The sequence below is a fragment of the Myotis yumanensis genome, unplaced genomic scaffold, assembly GCF_028538775.1.
Source record: "Myotis yumanensis isolate MYYU_CA2020_CCGP unplaced genomic scaffold, mMyoYum1.0.hap1 SCAF_19, whole genome shotgun sequence".
NCBI lineage: Eukaryota > Metazoa > Chordata > Mammalia > Chiroptera > Vespertilionidae > Myotis > Myotis yumanensis.
Window position 1 is genome coordinate 19,856,405 of NW_027223770.1, and position 21,806 is coordinate 19,878,210.

The 21,806-nt window shown below is 45.3% G+C and overlaps 1 protein-coding gene across 5 annotated transcripts in view; it reads right to left on the bottom strand.

The window, feature by feature from the left end:
* Positions 1-21,806, bottom strand: part of OPCML (opioid binding protein/cell adhesion molecule like) — an 859,123-nt gene that overhangs the window by 173,044 nt on the left and 664,273 nt on the right. For all 5 annotated transcript variants that reach the window (XM_070399259.1, XM_070399257.1, XM_070399261.1 and 2 more), the window contains one exon: positions 21,390-21,622. In XM_070399259.1, coding sequence (XP_070255360.1) covers positions 21,390-21,622 — 233 coding nt within the window. The remainder of the gene's footprint in view (positions 1-21,389; positions 21,623-21,806) is intronic.

Here is a 21,806-nt window from a genome sequence, read left to right on the forward strand (position 1 = left end):
AGCAAAACAGACAATAATTTGAGGACCGAGTCAGGCCAGTAAGTTTCTTTTCCACTTTTTCTGACCATGGATAGGTTCAAGGTGCAATCTCTCTCAGGAGGGTCTGTAGACTTCCGGCATGGCTGAGTGGAGGAAACGCCTGCTAATGGCCAGCTAGCCTCTTCACTGCTCATCCCCAATCTGTATCCAGCACTGATAAAGCATCACCTTGGATTACTTCCCATCCTTCTCTCCCTCCCTCCCCTTTCCCTTTACTCTCTCTGTCCTGGCATTTTACCCCCAAAATAATAACATCGACATTTATTCTCAGCCTCAGGATGCTTTCTAGGAGCCCAGAACTAAGGCAGCTTGGTGAAAACATTTCTTAAGATAGTAAATGGGCTTGATTAATATGATCAATCTATTCAATTTTCAGAAAATGGAAGAATAAGGGCGTTAACAAGACAGAAAACTTACCTGAGGGTCTGAGTGACCAAGATGTAGACTAGGCTTTCCTGTTTGTGATTTCAGGGCATTACTCTGTGGCTCTGTGAATGGGTTTCATTTCTTTTTAAAGCTCTCAAGGTTGTAGTAGAAATGTCAGAGCTACTCTATTAAGGAAACTTTAATATCAAATACAATATCATCTGAAATTACTTGCCTAGTAGTTATCATTCAATGCTTCACTTCCCCTTCAAAGAAAGGCATGCTCTAGAATTAAGAAGCATTCCTGCTTTTTTCAATATTATTCTGATCATTATACTATTATCACTAAAATTTAAAAAAGAAGTGACATGTTAAAGAAATTTGATGGCAAATTAATAAATAACAACATAGTAAACTAATTATGCTCTCATTCAGTGGGGGATGTCTCCTCTTTATCTTAGACCAATTTTGTCAATGTCTTCATGCTCCTGCCTTCCAAACCTTCTCTGATTTCAACCCTTTCTGGGCTGAGAGCATTCATCTGCTCATTCATAACTTTTATTCATCAAGTGCCTATTAAGTGCTGGAAAATACATTGGTTACTAGGAATAAAACAGTGGACACTCTTATGTATCTTAAGGTCCAGCGGAAGAGATTTATTTATTATAAAGTGTTAAAAATATATGTAACAATGCAAGGAGTGCTTTGAAAGTAATGGGAAATGGGAAATTCTGTAAAAGGCAGGTTTGGCCTAGTTCGGAGGTTGGGAGAAGCTGCTGAGAAAGTGGGAATTGAGATAAGATCTGAAAGATTCTAGGCATGGACTAGGAAAGAGGGAAGGGAAGAACTTTCCCTTGAGAGAAAACAGCCAAGACAGGAGGGGGTAGGATGGAATAGAAGAAACATGAAGTACTGGGTGAAGAACACTGGTTACCTGGGACAGAACCTGAGAGAGTTCTTTTCCATAAGCCGGATGGGCAGCTACGGATCAGGGATCCCAAGAAATATGGGCCACTTGAAACTTTGATAATTTTGCTTGAAGCAATGGGAAGTCATGTAAGTGTCTGAATTCTGTGTGTGTGTGTGTGTGTGTGTGTGTGTGATCATTAGACTCTTTTAGGAGATAATTTGGCTATGGGAAAAATGAAGGTCATCAAGAGTGGAAATGGAGTGGGTATCAGGGGCTGGAGTTGGGGAAGAGGGGGATGAGCGTTATTATTTAATGAGTACAGAGATTGGGATCATGAAAATGTTCTAGAGATTGATAGTGGTCATACTTGCAAACGCTGTGGATGTACTTACTATCACTGAATTTTACACTTTAAAATGGTTAAAATAGTACATTTAATGTTATGTATATTTTACCACTTCAAAGAAAATTTAACAGTGATGTGGATAAACAACTCAAGATATTGTTGTAATTCGAGCAAGTGGCAATAGTATCTTGCTCTATATAGTTAGGTGGTGGAGATGGAAAGAGATGGATAGATTAAAGATGTGCAGTTGGAGAGAGGTGAATGGGTTTGGTATGGCAGGGAAAGGCTAACTAGTCATCATTTATGAGTGTATCTTGTCTTCCATCAAGAAGGAAATCTTCCTTGGCCTTTGTCCCATTCCTCCCCATAGTTCCTAACATAGCACAAATATAACTGACATTCAATAAATAATTAGGTAAGTTTATTGATTATTTAAGAAGAGGTTGTTTGATATCCAGGGGACATTGAATTGCCCAGAGCATCTTAGAATGTCCAGAGTAAGACTAAAATGGTAGGTGAGTCATTCACCTGTTGCAACATTTCCCAAAGTAACCCTTTAATGAATAAAAAAGAAAACACCATAATTGAATTGTGACTGTTCTCTTTCTTGTAAATGTCCTAACTCATCACAAATCCTATATAATAAAAGGCTAATATGCATATTGTCCCCTCAGGAGTTCAACCAACTGGAAGTTCAACCCCTTGCTGTGTGCTGACAACCAGGGGGTGGCATGGAGGGAAGGAATGAATGAAGGACCCAGCTGGCAGCTGCTGGCCAGGGGAAGGAAGGCCCCAATCGGCCCTGATTGCCATTCAAGCATAGGGACCTTACCCATGCACGAATTTCATGCACCGGGCCTCTAGTATAAAAATAAGGGCAAACTCTAGAAAAATGCTGGGGTTCAATGTAATGCTATGGAATATTACCTAATGCTATCACTCACACTGCACAATTTAGGTGTTCATGTTGACACAATCAACCTCCTGTCCCCCAAAGGCAAAGTGTGGTATAGTGGGAGGAGGTGTGGATTTAGCCTTACAAAAGGCAGGTAGATGAATTACAGTACTTTATCCTCAGTAGATAGCAAAGTGCCTTCTTCAAAGATGATGCTCAACAAATTCTCATTGAATATGCTGTCACATAATAGACATTAACTACTTGGTGAATGAACAAACCAAACAGTGGATAGATTACAATATAGTAGATCCATCTGTGAGGGACTAATAAATATCTCACAAAGTACATAAACCCAGGCATAAAAACCTAGAATTTTAGAGACCATATACTTATGCCCCTTGTTTTATATAGCAAGAAACAGATCCAGGAAAGTTAATCCATGTCCCTAAAAGAGCACAGATAATGGAGGCTGGAGTAGCTCTCTAGATCTGTTGACTCACCACACCGTGTTCTTACAACCAAGTGACTATTTTCTACAAAAGGAGTACTACACCCTTGCTTTTAAAGGGTACTTGCAACATGGCTCCCTCTAAAGGCCCTACTTTGCTCAGAAGCAATGAAATAGATCAGAGACCCAACGAGCTATCAACAGGTGAGAGAAGAGCAGGATGTTGCTCTGAAAACTTATTTCGGCAGAAATGTGCTGAGTTTTCTAAAAGAGAGAAGCTGAGGCACTGAGAAAACAGGCTCACTGAGAGACTCCTGGGCGGCTTTCCAGGGGGCTTGCTATCAGAGCATGAGAAACAGCCTCCTAACTCTTCACCAAACTAAGGGCAAGGTGGCATCTGGCAGCTGTGGTCACAGGTGATACAGGAGCCCAGCTGCATGACACCTGCTCCATCACTGTTTACCTTCAACGAAATAGCAATGACTGCAGCCCTCTGACTGAGTGGTGTCTATGGAACCTAAAGTCCCTGAATCCAGAACCCTTTCACTGCTAAGAAAGAACCTTGCATAATCATCCTGTTTGCAGGCCAACAGAATGCAAATGTATGCAAATGTCCTGCCAAAGTTGGCCTGGCACTGAGGCCTTTTCCGAAGAGGCACTCCCTGCTGCACAGGGCCCAGGAGCACTGCCCACCTAGAGGGAAAGGATCAAGGAAGAGGCAGGAGAGGAAAGCAAAGAATCCTTAGAAGAGGAAAGCGAGCAGGGGACAACTTGAGAAAGCAGTAATGTGGGGAAAGGAGATGTAAACACTGCCCTCTGTACGCAGGCAAGGCGTGACTAAGCCACAAACCCCGCTCAGCTAGCAGGGAGATGGCTTTTACAATTCCAGGTAGCTGCAGCCTGGGGAACATTTACATGGTCAGAGACAGAAAATCACTGCAAGGCAATAGTTTCTGAGGAAAATGGGAGCGTGCTCCAAATTGTATTACACCTAACAATGACTCCCCTCCCGAAAGCCAGGGGAGTCTATAGAACCCTGTGGCTGCGGTCACATGGCTGATGTTGTTTTGGCTAGAAACCTCTCACCAATTGCTCGCACAGGCAGAGTTGCACTGTCACTATTCCACAGACGCCCACAGTGGCAAAGGACAATAGAAAGGACCAGAGCTCGATACATAGAATAGATGACCACCCGATTGTCCTGGAGTTGGAATGGACGACACACTGAACACCCAGGCCAATTAGCATGCCACCTCTACCAACAGGAATGAACGGAGCCGTGTGGTGTGGATTGGTGAATAGCCGTGGGCAGCTTGGGCCATGGACAATGGAAGAGAGAATTAGGAGACCTAGAATCAGTACAAGATTACAGACAGGTAAGGCTGGAGTGGAGATAAACACTGTCCTTATCACCCTTGACAAGAATTCATTTCTAGCTTATGGAGAAAGGGAGGATGGGCACTTACCACCAGATTCACACAACAGCTCTACCTGCGTGATATGTAACTCACAATTTATTTGTGCATGCCCACACGCCAGAATCAATGTGTTTCCATTCCCCTCGAGCAAATGTTTTCATCCACCTTATTATTGAATAGTTATTGATTGCCCATCACATGCCAGACTTGTTTAATGAGTGTTTCGGAGCCTCTAGCCTATGCTAGGTCCTGTGCCTACATGGAGGTACAGGTTTTTGTCCTCAATGAGGTGAAAACCTGTCTCCATCTACATGGTGGGGGAGTCAGAGGTGTAACTCATTGGTTACAGCCCATTGTGAAAGAGCTAGATTCAGCCTGTGCAACTAGGAAGGTCTGAGCTCACATATTACCTCCAGGGGAAGCCCCCGAACAGGCAGACACAGTGGGCACCTTTGGACACACTGAAAGGGAGTGAGGGGGTAGTCGCCATCCTCCTGTGACTTCTGTGGCCAGCCAGGCACACTGCCCCACCTCAAGAAAGCCCTAGACTTCCCCAGACATGCACCTTGTCTCTGGAGCTTCTGATAAGAAGTCAAGCTCTGCCCTAGCCAGTTTGGCTCAGTGGATAGTGTGTCGGCCTGCAGACTGAAGGGTCCCAGGTTCGATTCTGGTCAAGGGCATGTGCCTTGGTTGCAGGCTCCCAGCCCTGGTCGGGACATGGGCAGAAGGCAACCAATCGATGTGTCTCTCTCACATAGGTGTTTCTCTCTGTCTCTCCCTCACCCTTCCACTCTCTCTAAAAATCAATGGAAACATATCCTTGAGTGAGGATTAAAAAAATAAATAAAATAAACAAGTAAAGCTCTTTTATTAAGGGGTTAGTGCAGTGCAACCTGCTGCCTCCCATGCAATGGGCCGGTGTGCATTCCCCAAGGCTCCACTGCTGCTCATTCCTGGGCTGAGTATGTGCGGGGGAGGAAGGGCGACTGAGACCCTGCAGTGACACTCCAGTGACACTGTATTTGAAATGACATCACCTCATGGTTAGGTACGTTCCTGAGGGACATAGTAGCCAAAATAGGGACCGAGGGCATGCAGTTGAAATGAAGATAGAATCAAGGACTTCTGATGCTGGTGAGAACCTGTCCACACCTGGGGGGCCCTGCGTTCATTCTGACCTGCGCCTTCCCTCCCGCCCACATACGTTCATCTTTATGGAACAGCATGAAGCTGCAAAGCTGCAAGGACCTCTCACCCCAGGGCCTCAGGGCCGGCCCATCTGAGGCACTTTCACCCCCTGCCCGGCCCTCTTTCAAAGTAAGCTTCCTTTGCAAGTTGCCAGGGCGCCTGCTGACTGCCCCCCCTGGTCTTTCTCCGAGCAATCTTTGGGTGTCTTCTTAATGGCTGCCCTTAATTGCATTTTCCTGTCTGTGCCATGGCAGACAGAATGCAGTTTAATAAAAGACTTTCAAGCGGCTGGGCCCATTCTTCCCTCCCCACCTACATCTGATGGAGTGGATTTTAAGCCTTATTTTTAAGGTGATTGATTTGGTGTGTTTTCCACTTTCTTTCCCGCTGTGGAGACGGTTTGCCTCTATGCGTGATAATTTTTTTTTTAAAAGGAACTTTGATTTTCCTGTCCCCTCACTTGCCACCCTGCTGTTTTGGAACCAAGGACTAGGAAGGTTTATTCCTCAAGCAGCTATTTGTGCGTCCTCGGATTCTGTGATTAGTTGTTGGTGCTTTGAATTAACCATGGCTGGGGCTCAGGGCTTGTCCTTTAACACTCAGACCCGTGGGGTGTTTAAAGTGGGCACTTGGGGACTGAATGCTGCAGCCACAGGCATTTTTCTTTTCCTTTAAAAGAAGCATAGACTTTCATTTTATTTTAATTTCATTTAACTTATTTTGGATGTGATAGCAATAAAGAGAATTCATTACAAAGGCAGCTATAACATCCGCTAATGTAGTGGTGGCCCCTTGAAGATGCATGTGGTCATAGGTAGGTCTCTACATTGTCATTTCTTCATAGAAGTCACACTTATGCAGGGAGGAAGGATTCTCAAAGAAAAAAAAACCTCTGGTGAAAGCTTTGATGATGATTCAGTGATTGTTTCTCTTTTGTCTCACAGTTGTCTACCTCATCTCTTCGTTCTTTCTCAATAAGTATAATTATACTTTTTTTTCAAAAGTACTTCTCGGACATGATACTATAAAATGATGACCACAGCCCTGCCAGTGTGTCTCAGTTGGTTGCACCAAAAGGTTTGCAGGTTCAATTCCCAGTCAGGGCACATACCTAGGTTGTAGATTGGATCCCCAGTCAGGGCAAGTACAAAAGACAAACAATCCACGTTTTTTTTCTCTCTCTCTCTCTCTCTCTCTCTCTCTCTCTCCTCCCTTTCCTCTCTCTAAGCATGTCCTCAGGTGAGGATTACAAGAATTATGGCAACAATATAAAAAAGTAGGAAAGACATATTTTAAAATATAAGAAGAATGACATACAAGTTCAAGGATAGGGAATACCACACACACATTCACATATAATCAGACGATGGCATATTTCTTCCATCATTGTCCACAGAATCCAACGCAGTATATAAGACATATGGAGCTGAGGGTTATATGTTTTGTGTTCAAACAATGTTTGAATGGATAGGTTCATAGTTCTAACCATAGTAATCTCCCCTTATCTGTGGTTTTGCTTTGCTAGGTTTCCGCTATGCAAGGATGACCATGGTCTGAAAATATTAAGCAGAAAATGCCAGAATTAAACAATTCATAAGTTCTAAATGGCACAAGGTTCTGAGTAGCATGATGCAATCTTGTGCTGTCTCCTTCATCCCATCCGGGACATAAAGGCCCTCTCTGCCCGGGTCCCAGGCCAGATGCCCTCCCATCAGCCAGTTACTTCGGAGCCATCCGGGTCAGCAGACCCACTGCCCCCTGTCTCAGTGCCTGCATTCAAGTCCCATTATTTACTTAGTAATGGCCCCAAAGTGCAGGGGCAGTGGTGCTGGCAATTTGGAGATGCCAAAAAGAAAAAGCTATAAAGTTCTTTCTTTAAGAGACAAGTTGTGTATTTATAGGACAAGAAAACATACAGGCCTCAGAACTGTCTGTGGTTTAGGCATCCACTAAGGGTCTTGAAACCTAGCCCTTCCTCCTAAGGGGGGGCTAGTGCAGTAGTGAATCACCCCAGCATCGTGCCTGTCATGCAGCCTCAGAGGCATTTAACAAATGAAACTGCCAGGCCGGTGTTGCTCATTGGTTGAGCATCTACCCATAAACCAGGCGATCGCAATTCCATTCCCGGTCAGTACTAGGTTATGGGCTTGATCCCCAGCAGGGGTTGTGCAGAAGGCAGCTGATCAATAATTCTCTCTCATCATTGAAGTTTCTATCCTTCTCTCCCTCTCCCTTCCTCTTTCTGAAATCAATGAAAATATTTTTAAAAGTAACCTACCAGCCTAAAACAAATCATTTTAATATCATTCTTTTACAGGTCCCGGTAAAGCATAGAGCGCTGTCCACTTAATGCGCAAGGATCGTAAGAAGAAAGAGAGTGGGCTTCATTACCCCCAATTTATAGATGAGGACTCTGAAACTTAGCTAGGGTAAGTAACTCATTTATGGTCACAGAGCAAGCATCCAAAACAGGAGTTAGATTTTGCATACTTCTAGCCCAGTAGCAGCCCAGTGAATGGGTTTCTTTTCTGTGTATGTTTGATTCTAATTAATACTGCCTTTTTTTTTGCCGAAACCGGTTTGGCTCAGTGGATAGAGCGTCGCCTGCGGACTGAAAGGTCCTAGGTTCAATTCCGGTCAAGGGCATGTACCTGGGTTGCGGGCACATCCCCAGTGGGAGATGTGCAGGAGGCAGCTGGTCGATGTTTCTCTCTCATCGATGTTTCTAACTCTCTATCTTTCTCCCTTCCTCTCTGTAAAAAATCAATAAAATATATTTAAAAAAAAAATACTGCCTTTTCTACTGGGTTCACCTTGCTATTACAGCAGTTGGAAAACATAAGCTCCACCATCAGTTGCCAGAGATGTGACCAATTGTCCTTGCTGGTATGGGCAGAGCTGGCATCAAACAGTGTCTTCCTGCCTCTGGTAGGGGACAGGCTGGGTGGGCTATAGCCCAGGAGCAGGAGAGCAAAGGCAGAATGTGGAGAACTGCAGGGGGTGCTGGGCACCAAGGCGCACTGTGGTTGCCTTGGAGAAGCCCACATGGAGAGCCCTGGGAGCCAAGGGCATCTGACCTTGACCCATGGTGTCCCCGACTCCATCGGGGAGAGTCCTCAGGTCACTGAGACCTTGGCTGGGTTCCTGTCTCCTCTTCCTCTTTCTCTTGACCACTCTCCATCTTTCTCTGCTTCCTTTGTTTTCGTTCTCATCCTCCGTTTGTCTCTCTGTGGCCTTATGCAGGCATCTTTCTGCTTTTTCATCTTTTTTCCCTTACCGCCTTTGTTCTCCTTCTAAGTCATCCTGGCCCCATTCCCCTGCCCGTCACCTCCCTGGGCTACTTGAACTCCTACAAGAGAAACAACAGGTGTCACACACAGCCGCCACCTCCCTTTCATAAAGCTCAGTTGGACCAGCTTTGAAGAACTTGGCCAAGGAGAGAAGCTATGTGTGTTAAGTGTTGCTAATATTAAGTATAAAACCTATACCCTGAAACAAAAACTGGTAACTCTGTGTCTGAGGAAAACCAAATTTCTTGTCCTGGAGCAACGAGCACCTTGGAAATGGCAAACCTTTGGGCTGCATTAGGCTCTGGCCACTGCAGGGCTGTTATAAAGCAAGCTTTGCTCCATTTAGATTTCTCATTTGGCATTTCTGGGGTAAGAGGATCTCTTCTGCCAACCTATAAATTCACTTAAAATCTCTGTTTTCCCCCTGAAAAATTCCAATGATTAAAAGATGTGGGTCGCGCCTGCAGTGTTTTGGCCAGGTTCAAGCCTCGGACTAATGAAAGGACAGGGTCCTCTCATTGCCACGTGCAAGTCCCAGCTGGAGGGCAGGGCCCTCCCAGCACAATTATAGCCAAAGGCTGTGGTTGTAAGCTTGCACCTATGGTCCAAACACGTAGCCCCACGTGCCTTGTGATAGAATTCGGGTGCATGTAGTTAAGTGAGGTTGAAACTCAAGAGAATGCTGTAAACAACATGATCACACCCCTACTTTGCCTCGTGGCATCTGCTATAAAATAAAGACACGGCTTGTGGGCGCTGTCGTTGTCTCCTCATCAGGGAGCAGCATCCCACCGAGACCCAGCTTTCATTCTCTTGTCTGTCTTTTCTCAATCCTTTCACCCCCCCCACTCAGGGTCACTGAACTAGGGCTGAGCTGGCATGGCACATAAGGCGCCCTGGGGCTGAGTATGCCATGGCCATGCCGGCTCCCCACAAAAAGAACCAGTACCTGGACTGCAATGAATGATTATATCTATTCTAAGACAGAACGCATTCTTTTTCCGCACTGACCTCAGATAAGGTGACATTGAGCACAATATTTGTGCCGCTCTGTTAATATTCACACCAGCAAGCGAACACCCCTCTGTTTTTAACCAACCGTAATCCAATCATAAAACTCAACTCCCTGGGGATGCACAGCACAATGACTTGGGGATTTTGGATCATCCAGGGAGCTGTTATGTTGTTTTTGAAGGAGGGGGGGTTCTATCCGAACAGAAATTAAGAAGGAATTAAGAAGAGAAAAAGAAGTGTGAGGAAAGGGGAAGAATTGAAAAAGAGAGTGACATCTCTATTCCAACAATATCTCCTAAAGCTGTTTATGATAAAAAGAGGATTAGGTGGCTTGGATTCCAGCTATATTAAATTAAATCCTGGGCCCCTTTCCTCAGACACAGGCAGGCCTAGGACATCAGTCTATCATACCAAATAGCCCGTGGGAAAAGGAATTCTCCTGGCACGGTGCCATCCGGCTCTTCTAAACTGTTAACGGTGGTAATGAACCAATCCGAGAGACATATTAATAATGACACGAGGAGACACATTTATTGTTGACTGTTGAGATGGTGGCAGATTTATCGCCAGCTTGCCAGGAGGGAGGGTTTGGCCCAGAAGTGGTGCAATTAAAAACAAATTGAATACGGGGACAAAGAATCAATAATCTAACGGGGCAACTTTTAGTTTGCAAAATACAAATATAAATTAATTGACCTGAACACAGCTGCTAACTGGTCATTAATGTCTTCTCGTTGGCCAATCAGAACACACCATGCATCCCATTCTGGTGCTTTGCAGCGGGGCTGGGTGGGGGAGCTCTCAGCTCTGCCTGCCAGGGCTGCCCTCGGGGATCTTGTTAGGGGGTGACTTCCAACATCATTACAGGAAGGTAGCTGTGTCTCAACTTTCCCTAGAAACTCTAAATTACAGACATATTTTAAGGTTTTTCTAAGAACTCCTTTATTCAATGGAAATGTTTTTGGTACCTACATTGCACAGCCATCTATCCTAAGCATGTGGTGACAAATACAACATATAAAAGGTGGATGCTGCCTTTTGTGGTGAGATCTTCAATAGCAGCTGATTTAGGACACATTGCTATTGTGCTGTTTTTTTGTTGTTGTTGTTTTTTGTGTTTTTTTTTTTTGTGTGTGTGTGTGTGTGTGTATGTATTTTTCTATGGATTTGTAACATTTAATATAAGTTTGTTAAAGGGCTACCTCTATGGTCATGCCAATTTAGATTGCAATTCCTAAGCTGTGCCCGGATCAAAAATTATGGAGCCAACTTGGGCTCTTGCCTTCAATGAAAGTATAACCTTGGGAAGAAATAGAGTTAGACCCACCAATAGCTGGAATATGAAATCACAAAGCACACGTATCCTAAGGAAGTACAGGAAGGTGGTATTGGAATACCAAATGGAGCCTTTAGCTTTGGGGATTTAGCAACTCCAAAACTGTGCTGTCCAATATGATGGCCCCTCACGCGTGTGACTATACTTAATTAAATTAATTACAATTAAACAGTAGCAAAATTCAGCTCCTCATTCAGACTAGACATATCTCAAGTTCTCAGTTATCACCTGTGGCTAATGGCCCCATGTTGGACAGTGCAGACAGAGTGCATTCATTCCATCATCCCAGAGGGGCCGGCTGGACAGAGCATGGGGGGTGGCACTGCTCGGGAAGGTCTCTAGGATTTGGATGTCCAGAGAAAAGCATGTTCACAGCAGATAGATGGTATGAGAAATGGAGAAAATGCAGGATGCTAGGGTGGGTGTTTTACAACGACATGTTTGGCTAAATTGCATGTAGGATGTAAAAATGGAATAATAGAAAGCAAGAGTGGGAAGGTAGGTGTGGCTCTGACTTGTTTAACACTTGGAAAAATGACTTAAGACGTTCTGACTTTATTTTATTGTCAACGGGGAGTCGTTAAAATTACGCTTAGGGGAAGTGACATGATCAGATGTGTGCATCAGGAACACTTAGACAACGGTGCTAAATGTCCTAAGGAGGCAGAGACTGAGGGTTGGGTAGCAATTAGAATGTGACTATGAAAAGTCACTGGGGAGCAAGATTCTACACTTTGTTGGTAGGGGTTGTGGGAACGGAAAGGAAGAGAATGAATTTATTGGACATGACATCTGCTTTGCTGGAGAAGCAAAAGAGAGAGAAGAGGCAATGCTTAAGCCAAGGTTTTAGACAAGGATGTACACCCATAAATAGAAATGTGAATTAAAAGAGGAAGAATGGGTCATGGAGAGAACAAGGTAAGTTTAGTGTGGGACACGTGAGGATACCATGGGACACCCAAGTTGAAGAGTTCTGGAAAATATCAGAAATAAAAGCGTGGAATTAGGGAAGAAATTAGAAACCGGAAATTTAGATTTAGGAGTCAATGGTACATACCTGATATTAACTCCAAGAAGGAAGTTGTAATTACTAATAAGATAAATAAAATAGAAGAAACAAAGGCATGAGGAGGACAGATTCTGACTGCAGACCTACCATTTCAGCAGAGACAACCTGGCTAGGAAAGAATGCGCATTGTCAGTGAGCTGGTGTGGCAGTCTGGCCGGCTTATGTGAAAGGGATGGAATCAAGATGAAGATAAGTGCAGGCTTTCACTGTAGACTGAGCAGAGCTCCAATCAAATCGCTCAACTCATCAGCTGGTGCCATAAGGCAAGTTCTTTAGTCTCTCTGAGCCTCGATTTCCCCATGGAACTACTAGGAAAATGCACCCCACCTCTGGGCTTGACTGGAAAATGGAATTGCATCTATGAAGTGATTGCCATATTAAGTACTCAGCATGGCAGCCATGGTGTGACTATTTAAAAAAATGTGTTCTTGACTGGCTTTCTTGTGATTTTTACGTGGCTTCCATTGCTTTTGCATTCCTCTGCCTATAAGGAGAACCATTACTGAGAGAAGAGTCAAAGGCTTTGGATACCTTTATGAGAAATCAAAACAGGACCAAGTATAAAGGATAGTTATTGTTGCCAAGACCCTGCGGTTGAGGCAAACCTTGTTAACCTGTCCAAGTCAGGTTTCAGAGTGCAAGTCAGGCTCCCCATCTGTGTATGCGTGCCACACAGAGGAACGCATCGCTACTCTAAATCCAGAGGGCTTGGGCCCTACATGAGGACTAAGCTCCTGGGAAATCAAATTTGAAATCTTATATGGGATCCGCACTGGATGAGAGTCATGATGAACTTTCATCTATTAGGAGAGTTTACCAATTTACTATATATATATATTGTATTGACATCTTACAGAGAGGAAGGGAGAGGGATAGAGAGTTAGAAACATCAATGAGAGAGAAACATTGATGAGCTGCCTCCTGCACACTCCCCACTGGGGATGTGCCCGAAACCAAGGTACATGCCCTTGACCGGAATCGAACCTGGGACCCTTGAGTCCGCAGGCCGACACTCTATCCATTGAGCCAAACCGGTTAGGGCCAATTTACCCTACTTCTAAAGACTGCTTCCCCCACTCACAACAAAAGGAAAGATCTCCAGGCATTGATTGGAGCTACTGAGGGACTAGACACTAAGGAAATAAGCTGAGATCAACATCCACATTGAGTAGAACATCACAGGCATTTCATTTTCCCTCCATCTGCACATCAGGGATGATGTTGAGAGCAGCCTTTCTGACTGGTCCATTTATTGGATTCTATTGCAAATCTGGCAGATGAGAGCCTCAGGCCCTGCCACTTCCCTTTCTGGTTACTGTGCATACCACCAAACTGGGTGCCAGGACAGACGGGCAGCACCATCTCAGACCATGTGGAAGGGTATCTCTACCTTCCCTTCAAAACAGCCTGCACACATTCAAATCCAGGACCCTCAAATGCAATTCCCAGGCAGGGTCAACCATCTTGGGCCCTGACTATGTGCATCCAATGTCAAATTTTGCTTTGGTCTCATTCACCATGTATGAAGTGTATTTGTTAGTATGTGTATGTGTGACTGTGTGAGTTTATGGTATGTTTTTGTGTGTTCATGCATGCATGACTGTATGTACATGTTTGTGTTTGTGCATTCATGTGTGACTGAATGTGTGTATGTGTGATTGTGTGAGTGTATGTGTATGCATGCATATGTGACTGTGTGTGAGTGTGTTTGTATTATGTGTATGATTGTACGTGAGTGTATGTGCTTGTGTTTGTGTATGCAGAGGTTAACAAGGCCCCGTATTTCTCCTCACAACAATGGGAGTAAATCTTTATTAAAAGAGAAATATAAAAATGTGTTGTTTTTTTATTGCAAAATAAGTTTTTGACTGTGTCCTCAACAACTGTACATGATATAGTGAAAGGTGTGGTAATCTAGGAGACTGGGTGGAGGTGAACATCAATCCTATTCTAATTTGCAGTTGCTTTGGTTGTGGGTTATGGAGGTGACATACGTCAAGGTGGAAAGGTAAAGAGAGAGTATCTTTCTATCCCATCCTCTCCAGCCAAGAGGAAGCCCAGCCAACATGGGTGAGAAATGCTCAGAGTGGCCACTAACAGTGGTGATAACAGGAATCTCAAAATATGAATAAGAAAGTGAACCAGAGCAAATCTTCAATTGCTCCGTCAGTGGGAGAAGTCAGAAAAGGCTTGGAGAACAGAGATGCCCGGATATACAAACATCCTCCAGAGAAATTGCACTAACATATCATGAGATGTAATAACTGCAAAGGACTTCCTTACCATCCATTCCACCCCTCATTTTGAAACCAAGGAAATGATGCCCAAAAGGTTCCTACATTTATTTTGCACTGTGGACCCTTCGGCCTGTGTGTTTGCTCTGCACACATACATAGTATGTACAACTTGTAGGCCCCTTTTCAGAACCTTATTTTCAAATGCAAAATAATTAATAATAACAAACAACAAAGAATTTAGGTGTGCATGTGTGTACCTAAGGGAAATCAGTTACATTAAATTTTACTCCTCACCAGGATGAGAAGTACGAAGGTGACACCCCAAGGACCCAGGCCTGGACGTCAGGAGCAGAGCTCAGGCTGGGGGAGTGAGTGTTTCGATGCCCACTCTTGTTCATTTCCACTTTCTCACCCTGCCTCTGTGAAGAGCAAGTGTGATGATAGAGGCCGTATAAATGAAATGGATTTCAGGTTGAATATCTGCGTTTCTTGAGGCTCACAATTATACATGCTAATTTAAGTACTGTAATATTTGGGAGAAGCGGGGGAAAGAGCAGAAACAAGAGGTTGGTTAACAAAGGAAGAGCTGAAAATAGCCAGGTCCTTGGAAAAATTGTGACCTGTGGCAGGTCTGTGTTCCTTGCTTGCTGGACACCCTAACGCCGGGCCCTGCCCCAGCCCCAGCCTTGACCAGGCCCACGCCCCCCAGCATCTGTCTGCTGAGTGTTCGCCCTTCTCAGTAGCGCCTTGGAACTTTTATATTTTTCTCAAAAAAGTAAAATTTACCTGTGTTTTTCCTGAGCTATGAGATAGCAATCTGGTATGTGAACAAAACACTGGGTCTAGGATAAAAAACACTTGGCGTTAAAAGGTGCTTTGCCACCTCCTACCTACTATTCTTCAACTCTCTGACTCTTTTATTTCTTTTCTGGGAATTTGGTGACTTTCTGTTTCGCTTCCCAGGGCTTTTGTGCAGAAAAATCAAAAGAGATAATGCGTATAGTGTGCTTTACTTATTTTTATTCGGATGGCTTATTTTCTACAGATGAGTCGGTGAAGCGAATTTAAAGCATTAGTAGCCTCATCGTAGGGCAAGTTTTTAGTCTTTGTAGGCCTCCATTTCCTTATCTGTGAAATGTAAATATGATGTCAAGTTTGCAGGGTTGGTGTGAGAACCAACTGAGATGAGGTTCACGCTTACTGTGCCCAAGGCAGCGTCTGGCTGGCGCTCAGCAAAATCTCGGTCTGGGCTACTTGGCAAACCTGACTCCTCTACCTGCGGAAAGAAATTTTGGGGTCCCAACCAGTCCCCCCTGAACTGACTCCAGGCTCATAGAGCCACCGTCTTTTGCAGACATAGAAATTGCAGGAGCTTGCTGTGGAGTCTCAGATGTGAGAAATTAACGTCATTCGTCATTTCCAGCTCTTTACATAGACTTGGGTTTAGTGAGAGGAGTTCCATGAAAGAAAATATCGGGTAGTAAACAGATTTCTGAACTAAGCCAAGAGAGCAGATGGAGAATATCAGCATCCGAGGAGCAAAAGTCCACCCACTCTTCCTGCCCACTGACAATGACAGCAACCAAGGCCACACAGGGATAGCCACGTGGTTTCAGAATGCTGGAGCATTCATGACACTTAGGATAACAATTGTTTACTGGATTCTCAAAGGGCCTAAGTTTTTGGAACATACAAAGGATAAAGAGGTAATGTTGCCCCGCCAGCATGACTCAGCGGTTGAGCATTGACCTCAGAACCAGGAGGTCATGGTGTGATTCCTGGTTGGGACATACACCCAGGTTGTGGGCTCGATCCCCAGGGCACAGGAGATAGCTGATCAATGATCCTTTCTCATCATTGATGTTTCTATCTCTCTCCCTCTCCCTTAAATCAATATATATTTTAAAAGAGGTAGTGTTTAAAATGTATGGATAAGCTACTCATCATTGAATTCTCTTCTTTGCTTCTCTCTGATCTCTCTGCCTCTCTACACTCTTCATTGTAGTTTTGGCATCTCACCCCCAATGCTAATTTTCTACCTTGAGCTTTATCCTCAATTTCTTCTGGTACAATGTAATCTCCATAGTAGAAACAGGGAAGAAAAAAAAGAAAGAGTAACTGGACAATTCCCACAATCTAGATTAGAGAAAGAACTTCAGACCTGCTTGGCAGGAGGTGGTGGAGTGTGCTGGAGGGACATTGACCTTGGAGTCACATGGCCAGGGTTTGAGACCCCGATCTGCTACTTACTCCCAGGAGGCCCTGATGGGTCTCTTGCTCTCCAGGAGCTGCAGCTCCTAATTTGCAAAAATGGAGATAACAGTCATTGTGCTGGGGCCTCCCAGGGCTTGTTGTGAAGATCAAAAGAGACAATGCTGTGACCAGTGCTATAAAGTACTAAATAAATGCCTGGGATTCATGTTATCCCTGTTATAACATATCTCTTCGCTGTCACATGGAAGACCATCATCCCTCCTGGGAATCGTCCCCATCACTGTCCACTCCACATCACCTGGACAGTCTTTGCCACAGTCCTCACCCGTCTCTGTTTCAGGGGCTGTCTGATCACTGCCTTCGTGTGCCACTTCACTTGCTGTAGTCACCGGTTCTCCGGTTCACTTACAAACATTGACTGAATGTCTAGTAAGCCTCACACAGTGCTGTGTGCTGGGGACAGACATAAATCCGTGGTTCCTGCTGTTCTCTAGGAATAAGCTCAGAAAACTCACTCACTCTCATGCTAGTAAATTCATGATGGGTCTCAAATACCCGCTGCTGGCCTTGAGTTGCACCTGTTCCTTAGTTCTGTAATAGCTGCATGATGTTTATGTTTTCCTTACCTCTAAACTTAGCAAGCCTCATGCTTCCCTTTCCTAGAATCACAGGATCCTAGCTCCACAGTTATGAGTGAGGCCATCGTCCGTTCCCCATCCAAAATGCAGGTGGTGATCTCTTCATTTTTCTTCTTTCAAGGCGTTAACATTCATTCTCTCAGTCTTTCTTGGACAATATCTCTTGGAGGCACTGTCTTCCTTTCTACAGGTAGATTCACAGCCCATGCTTGGCCCACCTTTTGGGTGATGGGAGTAGCTCATTGCCTGTCCTTGGGCCTTCAGCTTCTCTCTGCTTTACCGCATCCCATACCAGGCTGGCAGCCTGATTCCCCTACCCCGAGAACCATCTGATTGCCCAGCAATACTGTCCCCTGGCTAGGATTTCCTCAGCACCTGAGTATACATTCCAGCTCCCACTAACATACCCGCCACATGCTGCCTTGAGATGATCCCTCAGTGGCCGAGATGTGCCTTGGGTACCAGTGATAATATTTTAATGAATGCAGCTCCTCTCCAAGAAAAGGACTTGGGAATTAATTCCATCGGATATGTGGCAAAGGCCACCTCATAAAGCAGTGAGGACAGGCTGTGAGGTCAGTGACTGATCATCTCTTAGTCTGCTCCGTCTCAGGAGCAGGAGCGATGAAGCCAGGGCGCTGAGGGGCTGTTCCCCTTCTCTTCCGGCACTTGGTTGGCAGAGGTGATGAGATACTAACATCCTCTAATGGACAGATGACAAATAAACACTTTTTTTTTTTTCTAAACAGACAAGTTGCAGTTCAGGAAAGTTTTCCGTTTTCCTCATTGCAAAATCAATACCCATCAGCAGTTTGAAATTAAAGGCCAGATTAGGCCTCAGTTTTATACATGCCTTATTGTATTCCAAAAGCTTTCTACGCAGTCAGATAAATCTTCTTTAAGAGGATTAGGAAACTTTCATTATCTTTATCTCACCTGAACTAACACTAAGTCTGAAAAATTAATCTATGGACTGGATGAGAGCCGAAAGCTGCTGGAAGGAGGGGGACTCCTGGGCGCCTTTCTAATTGAGCCTCGGGGTCACGGCTTCCACCCACTGGAAAGTCACCTGGTCTCTGAGGGAGGAACAAGCCGCCCATTGCTCACCAGGACGGGAGCGAATATAGCTCTGAGCTCCTCCTTTTAACCTCTTAGGAAGTATAAAGACCATTTGCTAAATGTTCTAGAAGCTTCTCTCCCCCCCTTCCGCTCTCCTGGTCTTCTGAATGGCAGTGCACAGGCCCCCTGAGACGACCAGAGCTGTGAGAGGTGCCTGACCTGAATGTGGAGACTGCAGGAATGGAACCCCGGGGTTGAAATTCTGCTGCCTGCATCACACCTGTTCTCACACCCAATGCTCTGAGGCCCATGGCAAGCACCACTGGCTTCTCTGTCCAGCCCAAGACATAGCTCCCAGGGCCTTGGAAAGAACATCACCACCCCCCTCCACCCCCCCACCCCCCCCCGCCCCGTTCTGCACTGCGAGCCCTTTAAGGCCTGCGTTGACTTTGGCATGTTATACAATCTGTCCTAGTTCCTGCAAAGTGAGAGCCGTGTTCCTTTGAGTCTGTCTCTGTGCACTGCCTGACAGTTCCTTTTAAACTCCAGTGTCTCATGTTAAACTCCAGTGTCTCATTTTCTGGATTTTAAGATAACTTTGCTGTCAAAGCCATGAGAGGGCCACGGAGGTGTGGACTTCCACGCCCAGAATTCCAGCTCCTCGGGAAACAAGGCCAGGTGCTGGGTGGGTAGGGAAAACGCACTCTCCCCAGAAACGTTTGACAGGCATCCCAGCTCATCCCGGTGCCTCGCCGTCCTCTGGGGAGAAGCAGCGGGTGTGACATTGGCTTCATCTCAGAGGGAAGCCGCCGTGTAACTGCTAAGCAGTGACCATCCCAAGCCCTGCCCCAGGGCGGGGCATGTTGGAGAAGGGAAAGAGTGTACTGTCATCTGCCCCATGGCAGGCTGGAGTGGGCGTCTGAAAGCCTCGGAGAGAAGGCCATGCAGGCCGAGCTGAGGCAAGGCTTCAGGCAGCAGGGCAGCACTGGGGCTGCTGTGGCAGCAACTGCAGGGGCAGACCCCTGGCCCAGCACAGGCCTTAGAAATGGATGAGTCAGAGGCCTAGAGGCTGTGCCAGCAAAGAGCCGCTCTGGTGTAAAGGCTGGCCATCCTGAATGGCATGAGTGGCCGAAGCAGGAAGACACGCTAACTCCTACTCATGCTCCCCATGAGACCACGTGAAATGAGCAAAATTATATATTTTGGGAAGACAAGAGCAAGAGACTCCATATTAGCTAAGCAAGGATGCGGTACACATTTCATACACTGACAAATCCTTCGAATCTACTGCAGATGGAATGTGGTAAAAGGCAGTTACTAAAGATTAAATCCTACACAGGGACTCCTTCTTCCTTTTTTAAAAATATATTTTTATTAGTTACAGAGAGGAAGGGAGAGGGAGAGAGAGACAGAAACATCAATGATGAGAGAGAATCATTGATCGGCTGCCTCTTGCACACCCCTAACTGGAGATCGAGCCAGTAACCTGGGCATGTGTCCTAACGGAATCAAACCATGACCTCCTGGTTCACAGGTCCACGCTCTACCACTGAGCAACACCAGCCGGGCACACAGGGACTCCTTCTGAGAGCTCAGTTCATGGTTCCAAGTCCCCATGCAGGGGGCTCTGAGGGAGGCCCACCCCAATCCCTCACTGGGTGGAGGAAGGGAGGAAGGATATGCCATCGGAGGATAAAGCCAGCTGAGCACTTCTGGGTGCCCTGAGCCAGTACCTGACAGGAACTGCTTTGCGTAGTAATGAGGCAGGGAGCGCAGTCAGTCCGGCGCAGTTAAAAATAACTTTCTTCGTACTGCTGTCTTGTTTTAAACGGCTCTCACATTCTCCTAACTGCTATCTGGATGTATTTTTAATTTTTGATAATTAATAATTGATATCTAAGATTCTGACATTCCTACAGCCCTATTTTTTCCCCTACAAAGTGAAATTTGAATAAAAATTTATGAAATACTATGCCTGGGTTTTACCAATCCTGATTTTTTAAAAAAATATATTTTGTTGATTTTTCACAGAGAGGAAGGGAGAGGGATAGAGTTAGAAACATCGATGAGAGAGAAACATCGACCAGCCGCCTCCTGCACACCCCCTACTGGGGATGTGCCCACAACCAAGGCACATGTGCCCTTGACTGGAACCGAACCCGGGACCCCTCAGTCTACAGGCCGACGCTCTATCCACTGAGCCAAATCGGTTTGGCCCAATCCTGATTTTTTAAGGGAGAATAAGAGAAAAATTTAGGGATTTAATCCCCCCTTTTAATTATATAGATTTATTTCCAACACAGACCTGGCAATATAATTTTGACTAATCCCTCTCTTGACCTTAGGTGCACTGTGGGGCTAAGGGATAGGCGTCGGCTCAGCAAGGATGCAGGGAGAACCCGACGAAGCAGCACACAGAACCCCTCCTGGAATGTGTAGGACCATCACCCACACAAAAGCAGTCCCAAGTCACATGATTTCACGTCACTAGCATTAATCTTTTATAACAAATGCAGCCTATCAAAGATATTCAAAGACAGATCTCTACACAATCGCCATCACTATTTAATTATAGTTATGTCTATAAGCACAGGAAGTGGATATTGTATCCATTTTTTAAGTCTACCAGGTCCCAACTCCGGAGTACTAAGTAACTTAAGAGCTCAACCAGCACGTGCCCCACAACTTATTGAAAAGAAGTGAAGGATCAGAGATAAAACTGAGAAACTGTGAACATACTCAGTGCTCAGTCAAGAACCTAGCAGGTGAGCAGGAATCCCGGGCTCATACTCAACCTCTGGATTCTGTAGAAGAAAATGACTTTTCTGTCTTCACACAGGAGTAGAAGCAAATGCTGAGATGGTCCTTCCCCTCCATCATTGGCAGTGACCCCAACCCACAAATCTAGCTGTAACTCACCTTGTACGATGAGGTGGACCCGCGAGGTCTTGGGGTGGTTGTCTGTCTGCACAGAGCAGGTGTACGGGCCTTCGTCATACACATCCACGTTCTGGATCATGATGCTGTACTGGGTTGGTGTGTTGACCAGGATGACCACACGAGGGTCTATGGACCACTTGTCATTCCCAGCGTAGAGGATGGTGCTGCGGTTTAGCCAGGCCACCCGGGTGACTCGGTCGTCTATGGTACACCTGTGGGGTGGGGTGGGAAGGAGAAAGGGAGGGGGAAGATGAAAGGGGAATATCAAGGAAGGGAGAAAGGAAGAAAGAAGAAGGGAGAATGGGAGTAAGAGAGTGCTGAGCGATTACATTATAAATATGCTGGTTGTGCTTCAAGGAATAAATAAAATAACATAACCTAGTGCTAACAGAAAAT